At 39.7% G+C, this 22,673-nt stretch overlaps 4 protein-coding genes across 10 annotated transcripts; 3 read left to right on the plus strand and 1 right to left on the minus strand.

Moving 5' to 3' along the window:
• Positions 1–205: 205 nt before the first annotated feature.
• On the minus strand, positions 206–18,868 carry Atg7 (Autophagy-related 7). 6 transcript variants are annotated; one of them, XM_076901967.1, is made up of 11 exons: positions 18,743–18,868; positions 16,673–16,785; positions 15,260–15,362; positions 2,796–3,002; positions 2,254–2,716; positions 1,857–2,176; positions 1,478–1,778; positions 1,066–1,413; positions 868–983; positions 488–782; positions 206–406 (listed from the first exon to the last, which is right to left on the minus strand). In XM_076901967.1, exons 3-11 carry the CDS (start codon positions 15,277–15,279, stop codon positions 341–343), a joined length of 2,136 nt encoding a protein of 711 aa, XP_076758082.1. In that variant the 5' UTR covers positions 15,280–15,362; positions 16,673–16,785; positions 18,743–18,868; the 3' UTR covers positions 206–340. The 6 variants fall into 6 exon arrangements, with proteins under 6 accessions (XP_076758082.1, XP_076758080.1, XP_076758083.1 ...); XM_076901965.1 differs by lacking the exon at positions 18,743–18,868 and adding an exon at positions 18,022–18,218; XM_076901968.1 differs by lacking the exons at positions 16,673–16,785; positions 18,743–18,868 and adding an exon at positions 18,022–18,218.
• On the plus strand, positions 3,727–8,901 carry Aux (cyclin-G-associated kinase). Its single transcript, XM_076901959.1, has 7 exons — positions 3,727–3,955; positions 4,486–4,547; positions 4,619–5,204; positions 5,269–6,053; positions 6,380–7,099; positions 7,171–8,289; positions 8,381–8,901. Exons 1-7 carry the CDS (start codon positions 3,832–3,834, stop codon positions 8,486–8,488), a joined length of 3,504 nt encoding a protein of 1,167 aa, XP_076758074.1. The 5' UTR covers positions 3,727–3,831; the 3' UTR covers positions 8,489–8,901.
• Positions 9,107–16,189, plus strand: LOC143427655 (uncharacterized). Of its 2 annotated transcripts, none has more exons than XM_076901957.1 (8): positions 9,107–9,507; positions 9,869–10,394; positions 10,465–11,480; positions 11,550–12,417; positions 12,511–12,860; positions 12,927–13,299; positions 13,366–13,436; positions 13,518–16,189. In XM_076901957.1, the coding sequence occupies exons 2-8, from the start codon at positions 9,927–9,929 to the stop codon at positions 14,467–14,469; spliced, it is 4,098 nt and encodes a 1,365-aa protein (XP_076758072.1). In that variant the 5' UTR covers positions 9,107–9,507; positions 9,869–9,926; the 3' UTR covers positions 14,470–16,189. The 2 variants fall into 2 exon arrangements, with proteins under 2 accessions (XP_076758072.1, XP_076758073.1); XM_076901958.1 differs by having other exon boundaries at positions 13,369–13,436.
• A 165-nt stretch (positions 18,869–19,033) lies between the features above and the next one.
• On the plus strand, positions 19,034–22,486 carry Keap1 (kelch like ECH associated protein 1). The gene is made up of 7 exons (XM_076901970.1): positions 19,034–19,537; positions 19,891–20,190; positions 20,269–20,433; positions 20,538–21,205; positions 21,275–21,523; positions 21,602–21,900; positions 21,972–22,486. The coding sequence occupies exons 2-7, from the start codon at positions 19,900–19,902 to the stop codon at positions 22,157–22,159; spliced, it is 1,860 nt and encodes a 619-aa protein (XP_076758085.1). The 5' UTR covers positions 19,034–19,537; positions 19,891–19,899; the 3' UTR covers positions 22,160–22,486.
• Positions 22,487–22,673: the final 187 nt, after the last annotated feature.

Here is a 22,673-nt window from a genome sequence, read left to right on the forward strand (position 1 = left end):
ATTCAAGAGGTGTGATCTCTAAACATAATCCGTTACACGCTTCTTCATCGTTAATATGAACATTTTATACAAAAATGATATCGCCAATGGAACTGATTCCAAGCTTAGAATGATATCCTGATATACATCTATGGGAAATAACGATTGTATGATTAAAAAAGACTATAATTATATTGCTGTAGTAGAGGATGAAGAATGTAGTAGAAGTGAAGATGGTTATTAGATTCGAACATGTCCAATGATGCATTCTAGATGATTATTGTTGCACGATATAACTTAATTCTCCGCATATTGTACTCTACGTGCCGAAAACATTCGTTCGAGACAAAAATGTGCAGATCTAAGGTATTGCATTTTTCTGGCCACCTTCCTCGTCATCGCTCATACTGTCCAATGTATAGCAAAGCTGCAATGTAAGATGTAATACAAAAATTAACTGCACTAAGTGATTTAGGAAACTAAAGTAATTCGTATAATTTTAAGGTACCTCGTCTAAATCTGGCCTTTTAAGTATCTCTTCTAGTCCCGACAATTTCTCTAGGTAATTCGGGACATTACACGCGTCTAAAACGAACGATAAACCCCGATTTTTATACTCCGCAATGACAGGCGCAGAACACGCCGTGCACGATGTAAATCTGTGTGTAATCGTCAACTGGGTATCGTAATTCGACAGGGATCCTCGTATCGTGTGTGGCACGCATCCCAAGAGGCCAACAATTTCCGTATCACTTGCGCTAATATTGTCTCTATTGTTGTCCACCAGTGCCTGTGCTTCGATTCTGTTTAAATATTAATCACAATCAAATAAATATAATTCGTGCTACACTAGAAAATATATGCGAGTATGTCGATCATTCGTCTTACTCTTCAGGGTGCTGCAATAGCCCTACCAACAACTCAACCGCCAACCCTGCAGCGATTTGCGATAATCCAGGCCTACTGACTGTGCATTGTTGGTCCAGTGTTCTGTCAGTCTGTGACTGCGAAACAAAATGACTAACGTTAAAGATAATGCGTCGTACCGTGGGATCATTTAATTACAATTTGTTCATAGATACGCACATTTCCAGGTTGCGTTACGTCGTTGCAAAAGTAACAACCGAGATCCCTTCCACGAGGATTCCTGGCTTCCAAATCTGGGGATGTCGGGTTAGCAAAATTACGAGTACCATGCCTCTGCACCGTGTAAGAATCAAAACCCAAGGCTGCGTTAATAGCGATCTTGTTCTTAGCGGTGGAAAGAACTGTGGGCAACCATCTGGCCTCTCGGGAATCTAGCAAGAGAAAGACTACGTCGCATTTTTCGATGAGTTCCTCCAATGTTTCTAGGGCCTGCTTCGTAGACTCCAACATGCTTTGGCCGACAACGTGTCCAGGCATTGGAACGTGTAAAACTACACCTTCTGCGTTCTATGTTATTCATAAAATTAGTGCAACGAAGCTTCGATAAAACCGACAGCTCCTGAATACTTACTATGCTTGGTCGAATATTAAGCAGAGCATCCCTCGCTGCGTAAGCCTTGTATTTATGTTTCACGGCATCCTCGTGACTGTACAGACTCTGTCGCACTGTATTGCTGTGGGATACATTCGAATTGTCAACAAAAGTTATGTTATTTACTCCCCAGCCTAGTAAAACTCTAGCTACAGAGCAACCCAAAGTTCCAGCTCCCAATAAGAGACATCTGAGATTACTGATCTTTTCTAGATCTAAATTTGGAACAAGACGCCACTTCATTAGCTTTAGATTCAGGTTGATGGCCCTGTCCGACATCCTGACAGAAAAAAGGAACGCGAATAAAACGTTTGTTACATACTTAACACTTGTATCGTACTTATACTTAAGTAATTACTTGGCTGGATCCATGGTGTCAGATAAATCTACTATCATGGGACCCAATTTGTCTTTTGCATTGCTCTCCCAACCTACCAGTGGACTGTGAAACAATGCATCCCTCTCAATTGTGTAGTCCTGATATTCTTTAGCCTTAAGTTTAAAGACAATGCTTTTCTGTGCCTTGTTTCCTCGTACAGATATAAATTTAATGACTTTCGAAAAATAATACGTAGGACAGTGCCAACATAACAAACATAAAAGATTACGCAAGGGCCAGCCTGGAGCTTCTGAATTCACGCAGGGATCGTAAAATGCAAAATAAACTTCATTATATTCCTAAAAATATAAAAACTTATATACAGAGAATTTATACTCCCTAAATATTTTTGTTTGTAAAGTGTACTATTTAATACCTCCGATCGCTTTTCATCATTAACTGTTACTACACCTACTGCCAAATCAGCAATGGTCATTTTATCATTTTTCGATATTAAAACTGTAAAATAATTTTTCATTTCACTGTCCAATTTTAAAAATCCTTTACATAATTCTTCAACACGATCAACTGTAAATTCTCCATTAACCGATATAGGTGGTTCCTGGTGATACATTTCAGGTAATCGTAAAGGAGTAGGATGTGCAACCCAATAGTAAAATTTGTATTTTTTCAAATCTGAATAAGCCAATACTAAAAATAAAGATAGTTTCCATGGATTTTTTAATATCGATCCATCCTGAATACTGGTCATAATCTCCCTTCCCATGGAATCAATAAAATTCTCAGGATCAGTTTGTCGGAATGCTTCAAATGTATTTTTATTTATCATACGTCCACAGCATACAACCGATGAGCTATTATTAACTGCCTCGGAATCTCTAAAAATTAGATACACGAAATTAATTCTGACAGATGTACATATTAATCAAACCAATCGTGACATAAAATTAAACTTACTCATTGAACGATGCGAAGTCCAACATCAATGGATTGTTGTTACTTTCATTCAATGACTGGAGACTATAAGTCCCCCGTAAATTGATCACTGTCTTGTCATCCAATTTAAACTTATCTATTTTTAACTCCGCAAATTTTGCCCAGAAGGTGCAGTCCGTGGTAGTCCTTAGTTTTGTGAACTTTACGAATTTCGACATTTCCAGGCCTCTGAAAACGATTTAATTCCATCCGATAAAAATATGCCATCGAGACGATAACAGTACAAACACAGCCACGAATGTGTGTTGGAAATTCCAAAGCACATCCACGATCGGCTTATCTCAAAAACTAGCACAAACCACGGGTGTGATCCGTCGATAACAATTGAAATAGGAACACGGTATGACACCAAAAGTCATAGAAATGGAAAAAAATAACAATCAACAGTGGCCCGGTTTGTGAACCCTCTAGCACGCATGCGTCGTCATTTTGTGCGAATTAATAAATATCATTCCTTTCAAAAACTCAACCAGTGGAATACTTCGACTTTTTCCACGGCTACCTCTTAAATCACCTGCACAGAAAAATACAAGTATTTTATACCAATAATTGATATTTCACACGATTCAATTAATTTTATTCTTAACATTCGATCATCTTCAGAAGAAAATCCTTAATCCAAATATGAAATTCTACGTATTATCTCATTTAGAGAAAACTTTGTACCTTTCATATTTTCATATTTCATTTTGAATAAATAATTTTATCTGTGATATAGCTTAAGATTTGATTATACTAGATACAGTACCCGAGATCATTTATATTCGCTTACTTATTAGGTAATTCCACGAGTTTCTCAATTAATCGAGTAATTAATGATTACCGTCCAAGTGAAAGTAACATTTATTCCTGGCAGTTATCGAAGCGCAAAAATATTGTTGATACAGCACTGAGCAAGTGACGTCAGAAAGACAGTATGGCCGGACAGCATCGGCTGTCTGCATTGTAACGTTGGAAAAAGCTTTCTGGGGGTTCAACGGGATATTTTATAGGAAATATGTCGGATTACTTAAGATCAGCTCTGGGATACTTGAATGGTGCTAATAACACGAACGAATACGTTGGACAAATATTGGAAATCAACAATGTGAAATTACGCGTGACCAGGCTACTAGCCGAGGGTAGGTCTGTCAACCCGTTCTACCACCCCGCTGTCAAACGATTTTTTATCCCAATTCAAATCTCTCCTACTTGCTGATCATTCTCGCTTGTCGAGTGAAAATAATCGTTTCACGATGTAACGCTTTTCGATCGTATAAAACAATATCTGACACTGTGCCAACATTGTGAACTTATTCCCTCCTCTTGACATGTGTCAAAACTGTTTTGAAATTCACTCCTACAATGCTAATGCGAGCTAATATTTGTTATATGTAGAACAGTGGTAATGGAGACGCAATTAGTTGTATCCATTCGGATGTAATACGCCAGCTACACGTGTCGTGCTATAAAGATTTAATATATGATTTATATGGTTGTAGTGTAACTTGTTATGTTAGAATGATATTCTTTCTTACTGTGAAGAGTCGCTGATTCTTTCTGAAACATAAATGATATCCGAAATGTGTTAGAGGAAATTCTCATATAATATTTAAAACTCTTTCCTGTGTTTTTTATTTTGTGATTAACGTTTGAATGATTTCCTCGATAGGTGGTTGGGCATTAGTATTTGCAGTGGAAGACATAAACACAGGAAAAGAATATGCACTTAAGGTATATTATCTATTAACTTTCATTACTTTCGATTGATAGAGAAGAGTGTTCTAATGAGAATCTGTTTCCAGAGGCTCATAGCAGTCGACGCAGATGCGAATAAAAGTATTGTACAGGAGATAGAGACTCTGAAAAGGCTATCGGGACATCCAAATGTAATCCAGTACCTCTATGCACAGCGAGTGGAACGTGAAGATCGATCAGGTTGCGAGTATTTATTAGTAACGGAGCTATGCCCAGGAGGAACCGTAGCTGACTTACTTAGAAGCCTATCAGCGAACACCCTCACTCTTGCCCAGATCTGTAAGATAGCCTACCAGGCCACGAGGGCTGTGCATCACATGCACAGTCAACAGCCTGAACCAATAGTACACAGAGACATAAAATTAGAGAATTTCCTAATTGGGAGTGACGGTCTGATCAAGCTCTGCGACTTTGGTAGCGCTTCCAACCAGCAGATCTTGCCAAACCCATCCTGGAACGCCCAGAAACACGCCACCTTGGAGGATCAGATGGCGAAATACACTACACCTATGTATCGAGCCCCAGAAATGATGGACACATGGAACAATGAGCCGATCGGTCCGCCAGTTGACTGCTGGGCACTTGGTTGTATAATATACACCTTGATATCCCTCAGGCATCCATTTCCTGAAGGTATACAGCGAAATTTACTCAAGAACCTGACGAGAATGATCTGACATTTTCATTTCGTTCGCAGGAAATAAGCTTGCGATAGTGAACGGCAAGTATCCTCCGCTTCCGCCTAATCCTCGTCTAGCCTGTCTTCACGATATAGTAAAAGGGTGCTTGGACGTCTCTCCAGTGCGAAGATTAACGACATCGATGATATTGGAACGGTTGGCGGCGATAGCCGAGTCGAACAATTTTGATCCCAGAGAACCCCCGAAAGTGGAAGTCCCGACGAAAACTGCACCACCTCCCAGACCTGCTCAACCACCCAGTACGCCCACCCCGCCACCGAGACCGTCTCCACCCACAAATGTACCGCCGCCGAGATCTGTGCCGGCTCAAACAGCCATTGCCAAGGTTCCGGTAGCTCAAACTACAGGCCTATTTAGCTCTTTGAGAGGTGGTGCCGGCAGTATTCTGCGAAATTTGAAGGACACCTCGAGCAAAGTAATGCACTCGATGCAGCAGAGTATGGCCAGAACTGAATTGGACGCCAGTTACTTAACGTCGCGTATATTAATCATGCCCTATCCGGTGGACGGGATAGAGTCTGCTTACAGAGCAAACCACGTGGAAGATGTGAGGGCATTTTTACAGGCTCGACACCCCCCACCGGCTCGTATACAATTGTACAATTTGTCCCGTGGACGACCCAACGTGATTAGACTTCCTGGTAGACATATCGACTGTTCTTTCGCCTATGCTTCGTCGGATTCTAATGCGCCGTTGTTGTCGGCCTTGTATCAAATATGTCAGGACATTTATCGGTATTTAAATGCCGATTTTAATCACGTTGTAGTGTTGTACTGCACTGTAAGTATGTTTCACAGTGTTTCAAACAGTGTTCCAAAGTGAGTAAGTTGCTGCGTGACGCGATTGAAAATTAGTAAATTACAGTCACCATTTGCATTCGATTGAGAGATGTTTCCAAATAGAGTATCTATACTTTTCGACCTCTGGGACCACTGTGTAACCTGCTACCTGCGTTACAGGGCGGCTTACTGCACTTATTGCACTTTGTAAGAAGTTCGTTGTCCTGTATTGCAAGATTATCAGCATGGAGTTTTTCAATTCAGCATGAAAGTCAAAAGTGTACTTAGAAGAGAAGAACATTGTGCAATCCGGTTTTTCTTCTTCAGGATGGATACAGAGCCAGCGCTACGGTCGCATGCACTCTTTTAATCTATGCCAGGGCGTTTACTACCCCCGAGGAGACTATAGCGATGTTCACGACGAGGCGACAACCTCCTCAGCTGCAGCCCTCGGAACTACGATGTATTAACTACATGAGCTTATTGAGCGCTGGTGTACAGCCTCATACGAAACCCCTGGCTCTTCGTTCCTTAGTAATTAAACCTGTTCCATTATTCACCAGAGCGAAAGATGGCTGTAGACCTTATATCGATATTTATAGCAATGGTGCTTTAGTATTTTCCACTAAGCGGCCGGAGTACGAGGATATGAGACTGTTCGGAATGATGGAAGGCAAAGTTTCTTTAGCATTAGGCAACGCCACCGTTAGGGGTGACGTTACCATAGTGATATTTCACGCAAGGCAGCAACTGGGCCGCGTGATCGGGATCAAGATCTCTTCTGTTCATTTTCACACGGGTTACATACCTCTGACTGAGTCTGCACTAACTTTTAAGAAGAAAGATCTGGACGATGCGCCTGAAATTGGTGTGAATTTCAATCTTATATTGAACATTACGGTGGCTGAAGAGAATTCGAAAATGCCCAGAGTTCCAGCTCCCTGGGAGGCAGAAGTAACGACGAAAATGGAGCCAGACCCATTATTCGGATCTACTTTGGAAATGGAGGAAACTTTGGAAAGCTTTAGAATTGCCAAATCGGACGAGGTAAGCCATTTCAATGCGAAAAATTAGTTTCCACATTGTTTTGTAATCGTTTCGATGATATTAAACGCTAGGGTCCGAAGGAAGTAACAGCTCCGACGCTACCAATTGATATACCCAGCAACGTAAACGTACAACAGGAAATACCTCAGAAATCGGTAGAGGACGTAGAGGAGGTCGCAACGGAGGAAAGCAAATTTCAAGAAGCAGACTTATTGAACCTAGGAATGCCAGATACCAGTACTTTAAAAAATACTCCACAGCCCGCAGTGAACCCAGAATTAAATATTTTTTCTGGCTCTAGTCAAAAGGAAAATGATCTCTTAGGAGGCTTCGGTGTTTTCTCTCATCAGGAGACGAAGAACACCGTGCCAATCATTAACAATTCTGCCCAGAACAATCTACTCTTCGGACATGATCATCCTACTACCAGGAATGATAATGCTAATAACAATAATTTGAACGACCTATTGTTCAATCAAAATCAACCCGCTAATAAGCAAAACCTTGACGATTTATTTGATCCGCTTGGCGGAAACACTACGAACAATCTCTTGGGAGGCATACAGACCTCGAAATCAACCACCATGAAACCGCCAACGATCGAAGAGACCTTACCAAGAAATTCAAGCGTTTCGAACTTTGCGACGCAGAACAAGGATCCGTTTGCGAACCTCGCCAGCTCTCTTGGTGCAGGTCTGACCTCCAGTTGGAACGGTACACCGAGGAACTCCAATACTCCACAGTCGGCAAGCCCGGCACCTGCCAGCACGCCTATTCACTCGAGTCCCAGTACGCACAGAAATATATCTAACGAGACCAATAACGCGGACAATGGTGCATCGTCGAGCAATAAAACGGGTAAATCGAGCGGTGGTGACGCTTTCGAGGATCTCTTAGGTAGTCAGGGATACAATTTCTTCAGTTCAAGAAAGGCGGAAAAGGACAGTCCGAAGACAATAAATCAAATGAGGAAAGTAGAAGCTGCCAAGACTATGGATCCGGACAGATTGAAAATTGCCGAATGGACAGAAGGAAAGAAGGGTAATCTAAGGGCTCTTCTTTGCTCTTTACACACTGTTCTATGGCCGGAAGCTGACAGGTGGCAACGTTGCGAAATGCATCAGTTGGTCAGTGCTGCGGACGTGAAGAAAGCTTACAGAAAAGCTTGTTTAGCTGTGCATCCGGATAAGGTACTATTTTAAACTTTAAACTATGAAATTAAACAAAAATTAATTCTAATCTAAATGTAGTATCTGATTGTGACTTGTTCGTATTTTATAGCAAGCAGGTACGGCCAACGAGAACATAGCGAAACTGATTTTCATGGAACTGAATAACGCTTGGAGCACATTCGAAAACGACGCGTCGCAGCAAAACTTATTTAGTTAATTATTTTCGATATGACTGTTATACATTGTTATGTCTACGATTTAAGGTAGTTCCTAGAAGACAGAGAGACCCGAAAATACTATTAATTAATTATTACTAATTATGTAAAATATAACTCTCTGTGTTACATTCCAGCTAACGTAATCTTAGCTGTAGTGACATAAAAAAAGAAAACAGAAAAAATAGATAAACGAATTCTAGCGAAGACGATTTTTCGAAAGCTGCATTTGAATGGCTACCTGTGTACATGCATCTCTTTATCGTATATGAAAGAAAGCCTTGTGAGATCACTTGCAAAAAGAAAACAACCGTATTATAAAAGAACGCAATTGCGGCATAGCATATATATGTATATAAGGCAAAAAATGTAAATTAAGGAATATTCCAAATATATAAAGATATTTTCCGGCCAACTAACTTCTTTCACATCCTCTCCACCAATCTTTTCACAAGTATTCCTTTCTCAATTAAAAGAAAAAAAAAGGAGAAACGAACAACTTCAAATATTGTGTTACAATTCTCTGTAATAAGAACATCTATAACTTGCTATAATGAAAGAAAAAGGCTATTCATCAATGAGGAGTCCCGTTTACCGAACGTTAAGTGGAACAACGTCGTCAAGTCCTACATTTTTTAAGAGGGCGTTCAAAAGTTAAAAGAGGAGGATCCGATCTTATTGTTCGATGCCTCATGGCCTACAGAGAGACGCACATGAGAGATATATATGTACCTACGTGTAGTATAACACGTATTTGCACTGGGGACTAGTATGTGTATGGTAGGGGTGAAATTTAAAGGGAGGGGCTGCTCGAAAATGGCTGTTATGCATGGGGGAGGACGTCTAGAAGAGGGCAAGTAAACGGTTCATCCCTGTCTTCCACACTGACCAATTGACATTATTTTACGACAATTGATACAGTTACCTAATCGATAACTATTATGTGGCGGCTAAGAAACAATCTTTGTTCTCCTCTTCACCCACCCCCGGACCTGCGACATATGATTCGCCTCGGGAAACGGTATGTTACGTTCGCTGGTTGCTCTCTTTACTGTATTAAAAATTGATAACTTCCGTCATTAAATTCTTTCGATTTCGCGCCTCCGTCCCAACGCGTGTGAAACTTGAAAAGTGAAACCTGAAAAACGAGACTACGTGAGTGGATGCTCAAAACGTTTTGAGGAAAAAAGTAACAGAAAAAAAATCATTTTCCTAGATTCGTACAATTAATTTTTGAGTACAGATAAAACTGATCATAGCATTGTCTGACCAAAGATGCTGGAAATGGAAACTATCCTTACTTAAAATTGTCAACAATGTGAAGCTATTTGTAGCGCTTCTTTGTCACAATTGTTTGTAAAGTCCAATTTGAACATTTACAGATTGATACCATACATGGATGATGTAAAACAAGAAAGCTAAGTAAAGAAAAACCAAGAGATGAGACACATAAGAATAAGCAGGATGTTCGAATTCCCTTGGAGAGTTCTGTTACTCCTTGCCTTGGGAACCACCCTTTGCTTCTGCTCCACAAATTCTACCAGATCTGTGAGAGCCATCAAAGGACGGTATCGAACACCTTATGCTTCGTGGCGTATAGTGTTATGTCTCACACAACCGCAGGGTTCGCTGAAGACAGATGTACAGAAAGCATGGGAGAAAGCAAGGCTGGAGTCATCTCATGCGGACATGAATGTATCTTTTATAGAGGCACCACCCAAGACAGATTCACTATCCTATCCTCTGTCATTGTTGAATAAATTCTGCAACGAAATCAAAGGTGGGAAAACTGTGCTGAGTATTATCATCGGTGGAGGCTCTGCGGCTAGATTTTTGGTAACAGCTGCAGCTTCGTTGCATATTCCAGCTTTGTGGTTACCATTCACCCACGAAGATTTCCTCCGACAGGTTTGTTAGAGTTTCACTCTTCCCTAACATAGCCTTCATTTGTAATTAATAAGTAAATCCTCCATAACAGGGCAATCTTGGCAAATTTGAAAGTCGCATAGGTTCCAGTACAAAGGAAGTGGGCGCAGCTGCTGCAGCCTTAATGCATAGAGCAAATTGGCATGCGTTTACCCTCCTCATCGATACCACCTTGTTACCAATGACCCATCTTTTACACGCTAATCAAACAACCCTAACACCTAGAACTATCATACATTTACCAACGAATGACAAGACCCTACGGTTGAGATTGAGGAGAGTTGCCGAAGAAGGTGGTAGCGGAGGAGTCATAGTGATGGGTTGCGATTTGAACAGTGCACGAAGAATATTGGCGATAGCTGGCAAGTACGAAATGCTTGCAGGGAGGTTTCTGTGGCTTTGGCTGGACCTGAAAGCAGAACTGAGACCTAACGAACCGAACATAATCAGTTCTCATATTATACATAGTTCAAGGTCATCGATAGCAACGAACGAACATCCCACTCCCATGGAAAGTATAAATCGAAACGTGGATCTCGTAGCGGAAAGCCAGTTAACTTTAAATTCTTTGCCCAGTTTGGCCAACGATATACATCGACTGCAGGAATATAGGTGGCAAAGCGACAGATCCGTGAATAAACAAGAGGATAGGAACTTTAATTTCGATGATGACGAGGAAATTAGAATATTGGACAAAGAATTGAATTCCAAGGATTTTATGCCAGTTGGTATGCTAGCGTTGAGGCCGTCTGGCATAAAATTGATGGGCAGTGATACTATATTATCTAGAATGATCAGAGAAACTTCTCAAGCGTTGGACGAAACGTTCCTAGAGGTGAAACCCAGATTGAATCGTTTGGGGGAGGCTCAGATCGAGGAGAATTTCGTACCAGAGTGCTTCCCGAAAAGCAACGCCAAGTTTTTAGAGAGCAAAATGAGGCACAACGTTTCAAAGACTCTAACTCAGAAATTGAGAAATTCCGTGAACCTACTTTCCAAGGACAAGGCCAAATTTCAATTGCTAAATTTGCAAGCCATAAGATTCCCGGGAAACAAGACACAATTAAGGTTCGTTCAAAGGATAGACCACTTTTCAATCAAACCAAGTTGATATTAACAATAATCTTCTTTTCGCAGATGGACCAAAGTAGGTACCGTGAAAGGTGGTAAAGAAGTTCATCTGGACACTATAATTTGGCCTGGAGGTGGAATTGTACCAGCCTACCTCGAACAAGGAGGCGAAAAGATTGGAATGCCAATGTATCGCATAGTGACAGCACTGGCACCGCCATTCACAATGGTAACGAATCTGCAAGAGGGTCTTTGCTTACGAGGATTGTTCTGTCGCCAAGGGAACACCCTGATGTGCTGCTACGGTTTAAGCATGGACCTGATGTCACTGGTGTCTCGTGAACTGGGATTCCGATACGACTTGTATCTAGTAAAAGATGGCCTGTTCGGAAAAAGAAACGGCAGTAGCGGCACTTGGAACGGAATTATGGGAGAGTTGGTCTCTGCTCGGGCTCAATTGGCCTTTGCTCCTCTCAGTGTCTCCGCTCATAGAGCGAAAGTCGTAGACTTCACCACGCCGTATTTCTTCAGTGGAGTGAGTTTTCTCACCGCTCCGAAGCACAAGTCGGAGATATCACTGTTCGCATTTCTTTTACCGTTCAGCACGGAACTGTGGATCGCAGTTTTCACGTCGTTAAACTTCACTGCCATAGCAGTGGCACTATACGAGTGGTTCAGTCCGTTCGGTTTAAACCCTTGGGGTAGACAACGAAGTAAGAACTTTTCGATAGCCTCCGCTCTTTGGGTGATGTGGGGTCTTCTCTGTGGACATCTGGTTGCCTTCAAAGCTCCAAAGTCGTGGCCTAACAAATTTTTAATCAACATTTGGGGAGGTTTCTCCGTTATCTTTGTGGCCTCGTACACAGCCAACATAGCTGCCCTCATTGCAGGCCTCTTTTTCCATCCTGCAGTGAGCAATTATCACGATAAAAGTGTAAGTAGTATACTTTCATAGGCCATCTAGAAACAATAATATAATTATGTGTCTGTCTTGACTATTCCAATTGAGAATGGTGTTTTGTTACAGTTATTATTGCAAAAAGTTGGCGCACCGAGAGCATCCGCGGCAGAATACTACGTACAAAAAGCGAACATACATCTCTGGTCTCACATGGCTAGGTATTCCTTGTCAAATGTTGCCGAAGGCGTGGAGAAGTTGAGAAACGGTAGTTTAGACATACTCATAGCAGATACGCCTATTTTGGATTATTACCGGGCGATAGACAATGGCTGCCGATTGCAAAAAATCGGAGATACTATAAACGAAGACACTTACGCTGTTGCCCTCACTAAGGGGCATCCTCTAAAAGAAAGTATATCAAAAATCATAGCCAACTACACGAGCACTGGACTGTTGGATATTTTACAAGAAAAATGGTAGTGTCATCAACTATTTGAACTTTACAAGTCTGACAATAAATTAAATACGAAACAACATTTTAGGTACGGTGGTTTGCCTTGTATTCGAGGTAGAGAAGGAATGAATACTGGACTTGAACACGAACAAGGAAGGCAGCCCAGACCTCTGGGTGTAGCCTCTGTAGCCGGTGTATTCTGTCTCCTAGGAATGGGTGTCGTGCTCGGCACGATCATTTTGGCTGGAGAACATTTATTTTATAAATACACCTTGCCCAGATTAAGACACAGGCCGGAAGACTCTATATGGCGCAGTCGTAACGTGATGTTCTTCTCGCAGAAATTGTACAGATTCATAAATTGCGTAGAACTAGTATCCCCGCACCACGCTGCCAGGGAATTAGTTCACACTGTACGACAGGGGCAAATAGCCTCGTTATTTCAAAAAAGTGTCAAGCGAGTAAGTGGCCTTTTTTCCGTAAAACGAAGAGTTCCTTCATATAACTACAAGGTAGCCATGTTCCAGAAGGAACACGAACAACGTCGAAGACGCAAGAGTAAGGCTCAATTTTTCGAGATGATCCAGGAGATACGAAGGTAAGCCAGGGAATCCAAGTATGCGGTAGAAGTATAAAATCGATGGTCCATCGATTAAAACGAAAAATTGATATTTTCTAGAGTCCAGCAAGAAGAAAAAATAGAGACCGTGCCAGAGGCGCAGCAGAAGGAAAAGTTATCCACTTTCAAAAAAGAAGAAAAAACAGTGAAAGGTAGAGAACGAAGCAGAAGCAAGAGTCCACTGATGCCTCGAAGTCCGAAGAGATCGGAGAAAAGCAAAAGTTCCACCAATCTATCCAGCTCCAGGCTGGGATTATCACCCGTTAGCTTGGAGGCTCCCATAAAACCTAGAGAGTTTACTTTAAGCAGTACTAATCTCCGCGCGAGAAGTCCCCTGGAGACAGTAGGTCGTCGTCTAAGTCACGGAGACGGTGGATCCCCACCTCCGCGATTAGGCTCTCACTTTGGCGGCAGTGCAACGCTACGACCGTTAGCTCCCACGAAAAGCGACTCCACTGGAAGTGCAACGCCCACTATTAAAGGTGAATCCACTAGTGGAGGTGGTATACCTACACCCAGATATGCCAGAAGTCCTGCGAAACGAGGACAATCATTCCCAGTGTTCGCTACTTTGAGGCCACCGCATTCCTCCGGCTATCAGATATCCAAGAGTCCCCTGCTGTCCCCGAACAGCGAGCTAACTTCCGCCATTGGGCGAAAATTGTCTCGTGAATGGGGTTCAGGGACCGTAGACATCAGCCGGTCCTCCGAAGCAGTCGGAGGAGGTTCCACTTACACGCTGAACCAGGAAATGACACTATCCCTGGAACGGCCGTCGCACGAGAAGATTCAGGACGACGTGTTACCCATCAAGAAGCCTATAAGAAGAGCTAGGAGTCACGAGAACAGAGATACCGGCAAGCTGATGGCCGATCTGCCGTCACCGAGATTAACAGCTCAACCGGTAGTTGGAGGCCGATCGGTAAGCGAAAGAACGAAAAAGCAATTAGAGTCTGAGTTGAAAGCGATTTTAAGTGCCAGAGCCCACCATCGGGACCTGCATCCCCCTTGATAGGCGACGGTCGACGTGACCTAACCCTAACAATGAGAAATAGAGAGATTGAGAGCGAGAGAGCGCGAGAGAAAGAGAGAGAAAGCGAGAGAGAAAGAGTTCCTGCAAGTGTGCAGCAAAAAGCTTCGAGGGTCGTTGCCTCTGAGGGGCTTTGATTGATTTAAGCAATATCAGATTTATAGGTCAATTTGTAGAGGAAAGACATCCGACAGACTGTAAAAGAATAATATATACGTACATACGTATATACGTAGATATATGTGTATATACGTATATGTGTATATGTGTATATCGTATGTATATATATATATATATAGATACAGTGTCTCTGGGAATAATTAAAATGTAACACAAAGAAAGAGATTCTTTCATAAGATAAAAGGCGCAAAATCTCTTTGTCTGTTCATGTTGTTACGTACATTGATAATATTGATAAAATATGTTGATTAAAGAAAAATGGCAAAAAAGTGCTATAAAAATTTCCGTAGAAATTATCTTAACGAGTAGCGACTTAAACGAGTAACTAAAGTATTTTCTTGTTGGCATTTTAACTCTACATACGGCCGGGTCTAGGCGAGTCTCACTTGAAATTGTAATACGATTATCATACACCGTACACTGCCGTATTCTCTCTTTTAAATCGTTCGTAGACGATTCATCGGCATTTTCAGTTCGCTCAGTTCGAAACGAATAAAACACAATGATTCGATGGTTTTACGATGTGTTATCGACGTGGGATGAATTAACGTTGCGTCAAATTAAGTAAAAAGTTGAAAAACATTGGTCTTACGAAATTTCGCTGAATCCCATACTGCCATATATTATTCAACAATTCTCTCTCGTAGAGAAGGAGGGACTCGTTCGATGGACCCTTGGCGTAGAATGACCATTTGCTAAAGAAAAAAAAAAAACAATACATAATCTTATTAAAAATTATCTCATTTAGCAAGAATGAAGAAGCAAGTATGAATAATAAAAAAAAAATATATATATATAGATATATATATAAAAGGCGGACAAAATTTTAATCGGACGGATCACTTTTTTACCGATTCGCTGCTACACTCCATTACACTGGGAATTAAATTTTATCAGCAAACATTTAATGAGATTACGATCGTATGCACGTATTAATCATTCTACTTGTAATTTCATTCACCAGTAGAGGAATGAAATCGTATGTTTAATGCGTAGTATATAAATGAAGAGAAGTTTATTCAGGAATTGCACACACTCATTGACGGATCATCGGAATTGAACAACAAATAAACAAACACATGCACACGCGCACGCACACTGTTACCGACATCTTTTTTTTTTCTTCTTTTTTCCTCTTCCCGATCAAATTGAAAGTGAACTATCATCCTTCCGGTTTGATCCTATTCTACCCAAACAAATTTAGACTGTTAGAATGAATGTGTGGGACTAAATTAATTGAAAATAATTAACGAGCGAGGCCTTAGGAGTAGTCGATCCGCCCAATTCTTTACTTACAGATATAGCGTATAATCGTATTACCGAGCAATCCGCTATATACAATTATAAATTATACATAGAGCATAGTGATTTAGTTTTATAGTTTCTCGTTAGACATTGTATCCGACGCTCGTAACTGAAATTCGTGGAAGTCTGACAAGATAAAGACTCCCATGAATATACGTTAGAATCCTAAATTCGTGAATACATTTATCGATCAATTTCAGGCTATGCTTAACAAATTTTATCATCTTTATATTATATATCTTTCATAAGTTGTTGACTAGCTAATTGCGTATACGAAATTATCAATCTTTAATTTTGCTGTACGACAACGTGCGATTACTGTTTCCTGTTTCCTAACTAATTGCATTCACTTCTTCATTCACACAACTATTGGCATTTACAAGTTCACGACTACCATTTTTTTGCAACTAAATTATCCATATTATCTTGCATAGATTTTATGCATAATTAAATTTACTTTTTGATGATGCAGATAGATGTCTAGCTTGCTCGAGATACCAGGAAATAATCAAAATACAAATAGGGGGCCAGTTTAGAGTCACCCAAGCCTAAATAAAATCAAAGATAGATCGATTAAATAACTATAACATTCTTTGATAAGTAGGTTCTGCTAATAATTTTGTTCGGTAGTAATCATGCAAATTCTTTTCTCCGATTCATTCCAATATGTATAAAAGAAAACAAGAAAAATGAAAGAAACCTGTCTTCTGAAAGTCCTTGTACATACGTGTCTTCTACTCTAGATACCTGAAGAGGCATTATTGCACTGAATTGAAGGTCGAGCCCCCTACTTCATTGTGCGCCAACAAGAACCTGTACAGTTTGAGCATTATGCGTGCATTATGGAAAGTTGAGAGCAAACTTTATTTACGTAATTCTATCAGTACACGATTGATTTGAAAGAAAAAGAAAATGGAAAAGATCACTATGCACAATAATTTGAAAAACTGAATAGGCCTATTTAATGTATAAGTGAAATGAACAGTGCATTTCATTTTTTAGTTTGAATAGTTCTAGGTAAAGGTAAATTAAAAAATGTTTCATTCCGCTCTTTCCTTTCCATATTGAAAGTTTTCATCATGAAGTGTTCTCATTCATCGCTAAAACTAACTGATAGAAAAACGATTCTAACTTAAAACAATAGAAACCCATTGAATACAGTCTAAAATTATAATGCTTAATGATAAATATAAATGAAATTTTTGTCATTCAGTTGTTAGAAATAATTAGTAATTAAAATATTATTAGCATCATATTAGCTTTAACAATACTAATTCCATGTCTAATGGCAATAAGATTATTCTACACTACAAAACACTGCCATAATTTCAACTATTGTTATATTGATTTCAAAATCCTGCCAGGTAATATTATCATTACCATTAAATCTTGTAACGCGTCGAAACAGATTCTTCAGGATTTTCTTAAAAAAAAAAAAGAAAGAAAGAAAAATGATCAAAATTTCTGAACGATTAAACATTAACTATACATTACGAAAAGATTGATGAAAAAGTATGTTACTTGTTTAGGTTCTCAATAAAATATTCGAATTGTACGCTCAATTATGAGAACATTTCTAATATAAAATGTAGAATACATATTAACGAATAAGTAATGGAACACCAAAAATTTGTGCATTGTATTCTATGCATAAAAAAATATCTCAATTTGCAGAACAAGGTTCCTACTATCCCCGAAATTTTATTTTTTCAATAACCACCGCTGAAAAGGAACTTTGTACACTGTGCAGATTTACGTGCGAATCTTTTCAATAGCATAGAATGTAATGCTAAGGAAGCCTTGAGACTCAAACTGCTCTCGCATCTCACTTACACGAGAAACATTTAATAACATCTAATTCGTCATTCTTATCAAAAAACCAAAACGATACACTCTTTTGATTAATTTAGTAGGTATTAGGAGTTTAAGGACTCGATGCTATTCGTGTTGCATTGAAGTTGCACTGGTCATAAAACATAAGTACGATGCATGCAACTTTAATGAAACTAACTTATTATAAAATCATTTAAAAGAACGTAGATGACCTACACGAAGTAGCAGTAACAAATCACGGGGAATTCTGTTATCGCGGTGACTTGTTGGCGTACGGTATTAGGTTAGGTTCCTCGTAACCTACCTCGTCTCTCTTGTTACGCCTACTATTATACTGTTATTGTTGAAAACTCCATATTAATAAGAAATAAATATATTGTCTCAAAATAAACATCCCTCGCTTTCCTAACATACCAAAAAACGGCCAATTTAACCTAGCCTTCCTGTTTCTTAAGCCAGCGATAAGCATTCTGCGACCTACCAGCAGCCTATCCCGTTCATACGCAATCCATCTTAATTAACTAAATCAACGGACTTTCGCATTCGACACTTACTAATAATAGTTTTAGTGCGGGTAATGCGACAAAGTAATCAAGTATCAGAAGTAGTAGAAAGATCGCTTATCGCTCTTATTATGTAATTAAGAATTACTTTACTAAGTGTACAACACTCTAGGTTCCTCGCTAGTCCGTCAAGTTTTCCATGCATATGCATCTTCTTTAGGAAAATGAAGGAATTTTGATGAATAAAGCGGGGCGATAGAACCTAATGCATTCTAGTTAGACGCCGGACGAATCATTAGGTAAAAATGATCTTTAAACGAGGAAGACCTTCGGACGCGTTAGTTCAAAGGTGCACGAACGGTTACAAAGGTAGAAATCGACGTGGACAGTTACGTGCTCCATCATCAGAGTAAGCTAAATAAAGTGCAAGTCACCCGCGTCATCTATACAATCACGAGTGCTGTTTCACGGTCAAACTTTCGCTTGTGTATTTTGTACCGCGCGCGCCCCGGTGTGTTGTAATCGTATACCAAGATACGTCTCTCGTATTACCAATCATCTCACCAGGCTAAGCTCCTCGCGAGCATAGTAACATGTAAATAGAAACGCAGTCGTTGTTAATATATCGTACGAATCATTGGTTACACTGTGGCGTGTTGCTTCGGTTCCTTCAATCTTTGCCGCTAAAAATTTTCATCGCACGCTCAGCGAGGCTTCTATATACATATATACATCTGTAAACCGTACACATATACAGGATACGAGCATGAGTGGAATGCACATTTTTCATTCAGAAGATCGGAAGTTGTAGAGGGCACGATCTTATCAATCCCTTAAATAACGCGTTTCTATAATATAATATACACGGAACTTCACACTGTCAATAGCCTCTGCACGCAGGACTAGAGTGCTCCCTCGGATGCTTGGGTCGAGACAAAGGCGAAACTGTCAACGTATAGGATCTCGTGGGAACACGTGCGTATGGTAATTCCGCGTTTGACGTGAGTCAGCATCAAAACAGTGTGTCCCTCGAAATTTTGTTTATCCGTCTAATCCCTACGTCATCAACAACCATCAATGAATTAGACGACGACGATCCTCTCTTCGAATTATGATCGAGAGGTCGTAGCTCTTCTCCCTCTCCTAATTTATTCTAGGAATTTCTCGGGAACTACGAATTTCCTTACTGATTCATTGGCTTTTTTGTCGTCCGCCGACGATCCCTTCCAGTGAGTACACTATTAGTTTGTTGAGACGCCAGAAATGTGATGTGTACACTTTTCTTAAAAGAAACTTCAAAGTTAGATCAGTCTGTAGAAAAAAGTCGGAATGTTTTTAAAACCGTATTGTATGTCGTCTTGTACTTTCTTTTAACATAACACGAATATCTCTGATATTTTGCCTACTTTTACATTTCATCTAGATGTAGATAAAAAAAATATATCCCAAGTTTAATCTGAAAATTGTACATATCATGTTTTTCTACTCAATCACAGATTTAATCAGTTTACTCTTACAATATGGTTTAATTCTTTTACAATTTCTATGGATTATTATCCAAGAATTTTATTTTTTACTACAGTTTACTTTAATGGATGAAGAAGATTGTTGCATGAGAAAAGAAGCTCAAAGCAGCTTCCAATCAGAAAACCTTGAGACTAGTAGCTCATTTATGAATGAGAATGATGGCTTAGACGGTGCTGAGAAACATGGAGATCTTGGAGACATGACATTTTATATGACTAATTACATAAAGGATGCCATGAAAATGATGTTTATCATGCGCAGTCATCATATGTTAACCGATGTCATATTAGAAGTTGAATCTGAACTGTTCTATGCACACAAAGTCATTTTAGCTGCTGCTAGTCCGTACTTTAAGGTATATCGTCTGAAAATGTATGGGAGCCTATATGTTAAATAACTAAAAAATTTTATTAAACTATTTCTATCGTTTCAGGCCATGTTCACGGGAGGTTTGAAAGAATCTGAAATGTCCAGGGTAAAACTTCAAGGTGTTTGTCCCACAACTATGGCACGCTTAATGTACTTTATGTATACGGGTCAAATAAGAGTTACAGAGAATACAGTATGTCCACTTTTATCAGCAGCTACCATGTTTCAGGTATGCGAACAGATAAGCATTGTCTTAGTAAAAAGAGAAATAAAACACGACAAAGGCGTACCACATTATCAGCATTATTATTTATATTATCTCTTATGATGCAGGTTAGTAACGTGATAGATGCCTGTTGCGTGTTCTTGGAAAGACAATTAGATCCCACGAATGCTATCGGAATTGCAAATTTTGCAGAACAGCACGGTTGTCAAAATTTGTATCAGAAAGCGAATCAGTTTATTGTTCAACATTTTAGTCAAATATGCCAGGAAGAAGAGTTTCTACAATTATCTGCGATACAATTGATATCGCTAGTAAGAAAGGACGAACTAAACGTGCAGGAAGAAAGGGAAGTGTATAACGCAGTGTTAAAATGGGTTAAGTATAACGAAGAAGCCAGAGGGCCCAAAATGGAGCATATACTGCACGCAGTGAGATGTCAATACCTCACACCTAATTTCCTTAGAGAGCAAATGAAAAATTGCGACGTGCTAAAGAAGGTACCGGCGTGCAGAGAGTATCTGGCGCAAATCTTTAAAGATTTAACGCTTCACAAGAAACCAGTGGTGAAAGAAAGAACACCTAATACTCGAAGGGTGATATACATAGCTGGTGGTTTTTTGAGACATTCTCTGGATATTCTAGAGGGGTATAATGTAGATGAAAAAACTTGGGCTCAGCATGCCAAGCTGATTGTTCCGAGATCAGGATTAGGCGGAGCATTTCTAAAGGGTATGTTTTACGCAGTTGGTGGAAGGAATAATTCGCCGGGTAGCAGGTAAGCTTCTGGAACGCGAATGTGACAGAAGATTGGACGTGAAATTAAAGAATTTCCCTGAATTCGTAGATACGATAGCGACTGGGTTGATAGATACAATCCGGTCACGGATCAATGGAGAGCTTGCAGCCCAATGTCTGTGTCAAGAAATCGAGTAGGAGTAGCTGTGATGGATGGATTATTGTATGCTGTTGGAGGTAGCGCAGGTGCGGAATACCATAACAGCGTCGAGTGTTACGATCCAGAGCATGATACGTGGACCAATGTAAAGCCAATGCATATTAAAAGGTTGGGAGTTGGAGCGGCTGTGGTTAATAGGTAAAATTCAAAGTGATAACTCAATTAAGAATCTGACTTGAATTTCAATTATCTCTATATTAATTATAATTATAACAGATTACTTTATGCTATTGGTGGATTCGATGGAACAAAGAGAGTGAACTCTGTGGAGTGTTATCATCCAGAAAATGATGAATGGACAATGGTTTCACCTATGCAATGTAGTCGATCTGGTGCTGGTGTAGCCAGTCTCGGACAGTACATATACGTCGTGGGAGGATACGATGGAACTAGACAGCTAAACTCCGTCGAGAGATACGACACGGAAAGAGACATTTGGGAACATGTTAGTAATGTCACTATTGCTCGCAGTGCGCTCAGTGTCACGGTATTGGATGGAAAATTGTATGCAATGGGTAGGGATCGAAGAACTATACGTATGTTGTAATATACCAAGGTATTCTTACTCATGATCTCTTCATACCAGGTGGATACGATGGCGAACACTTTTTGAATATAGTCGAAATTTATGATCCTGTGAAAGATACATGGGAAAAGGGAGTTCCCATGACTTCCGGAAGATCGGGTCATGCAAGCGCGGTATCCTATCATCAGTGTCCCATCCATTGCGATCATTTGGACCATAACATGTCGTTAGAGAAACCACCATCGTGATACATGTAATTAACGGCTGTTGTAGTTTAGATATAGGTATATAAATGAAATTTTTAATATGGTAAAATGAATAAAACAATCAAAGGAGGAGGAACGATGGAAACGATTGTCGTAAGAGTGAAGAAGTCATAGACTGATGATGTGTATTTCTCATATTGTGGAATAAGCTCAGTTCCTGATTTTGAACTTCACGAACATTCTATAATTTTATTCCCAAAAGGACCAATGATTTACTTCCATGGAAAGTAGCGTACAATATGTACATATGTGCTTCTATAAAATCGTAAGGACAGTGTCCATGTAAATAAATAAATAATTATATACATATACACATACATATACTGTTTTTTAAAATAGGAACTTTTATAAAAATTTTCTTATTTGGATTATGCTGTACATTTGTAATATATCATTATACTAATATACAGACATATAATACGTATATATGTACATGTAAAATATCCAGAATAGGTTCGTGCATTTTTGATTTTGTCATCAATTAAATAGAATTCAA

The sequence above is a fragment of the Xylocopa sonorina genome, chromosome 9 (assembly GCF_050948175.1).
Source record: "Xylocopa sonorina isolate GNS202 chromosome 9, iyXylSono1_principal, whole genome shotgun sequence".
Classification (NCBI taxonomy): Eukaryota; Metazoa; Arthropoda; class Insecta; order Hymenoptera; family Apidae; genus Xylocopa; species Xylocopa sonorina.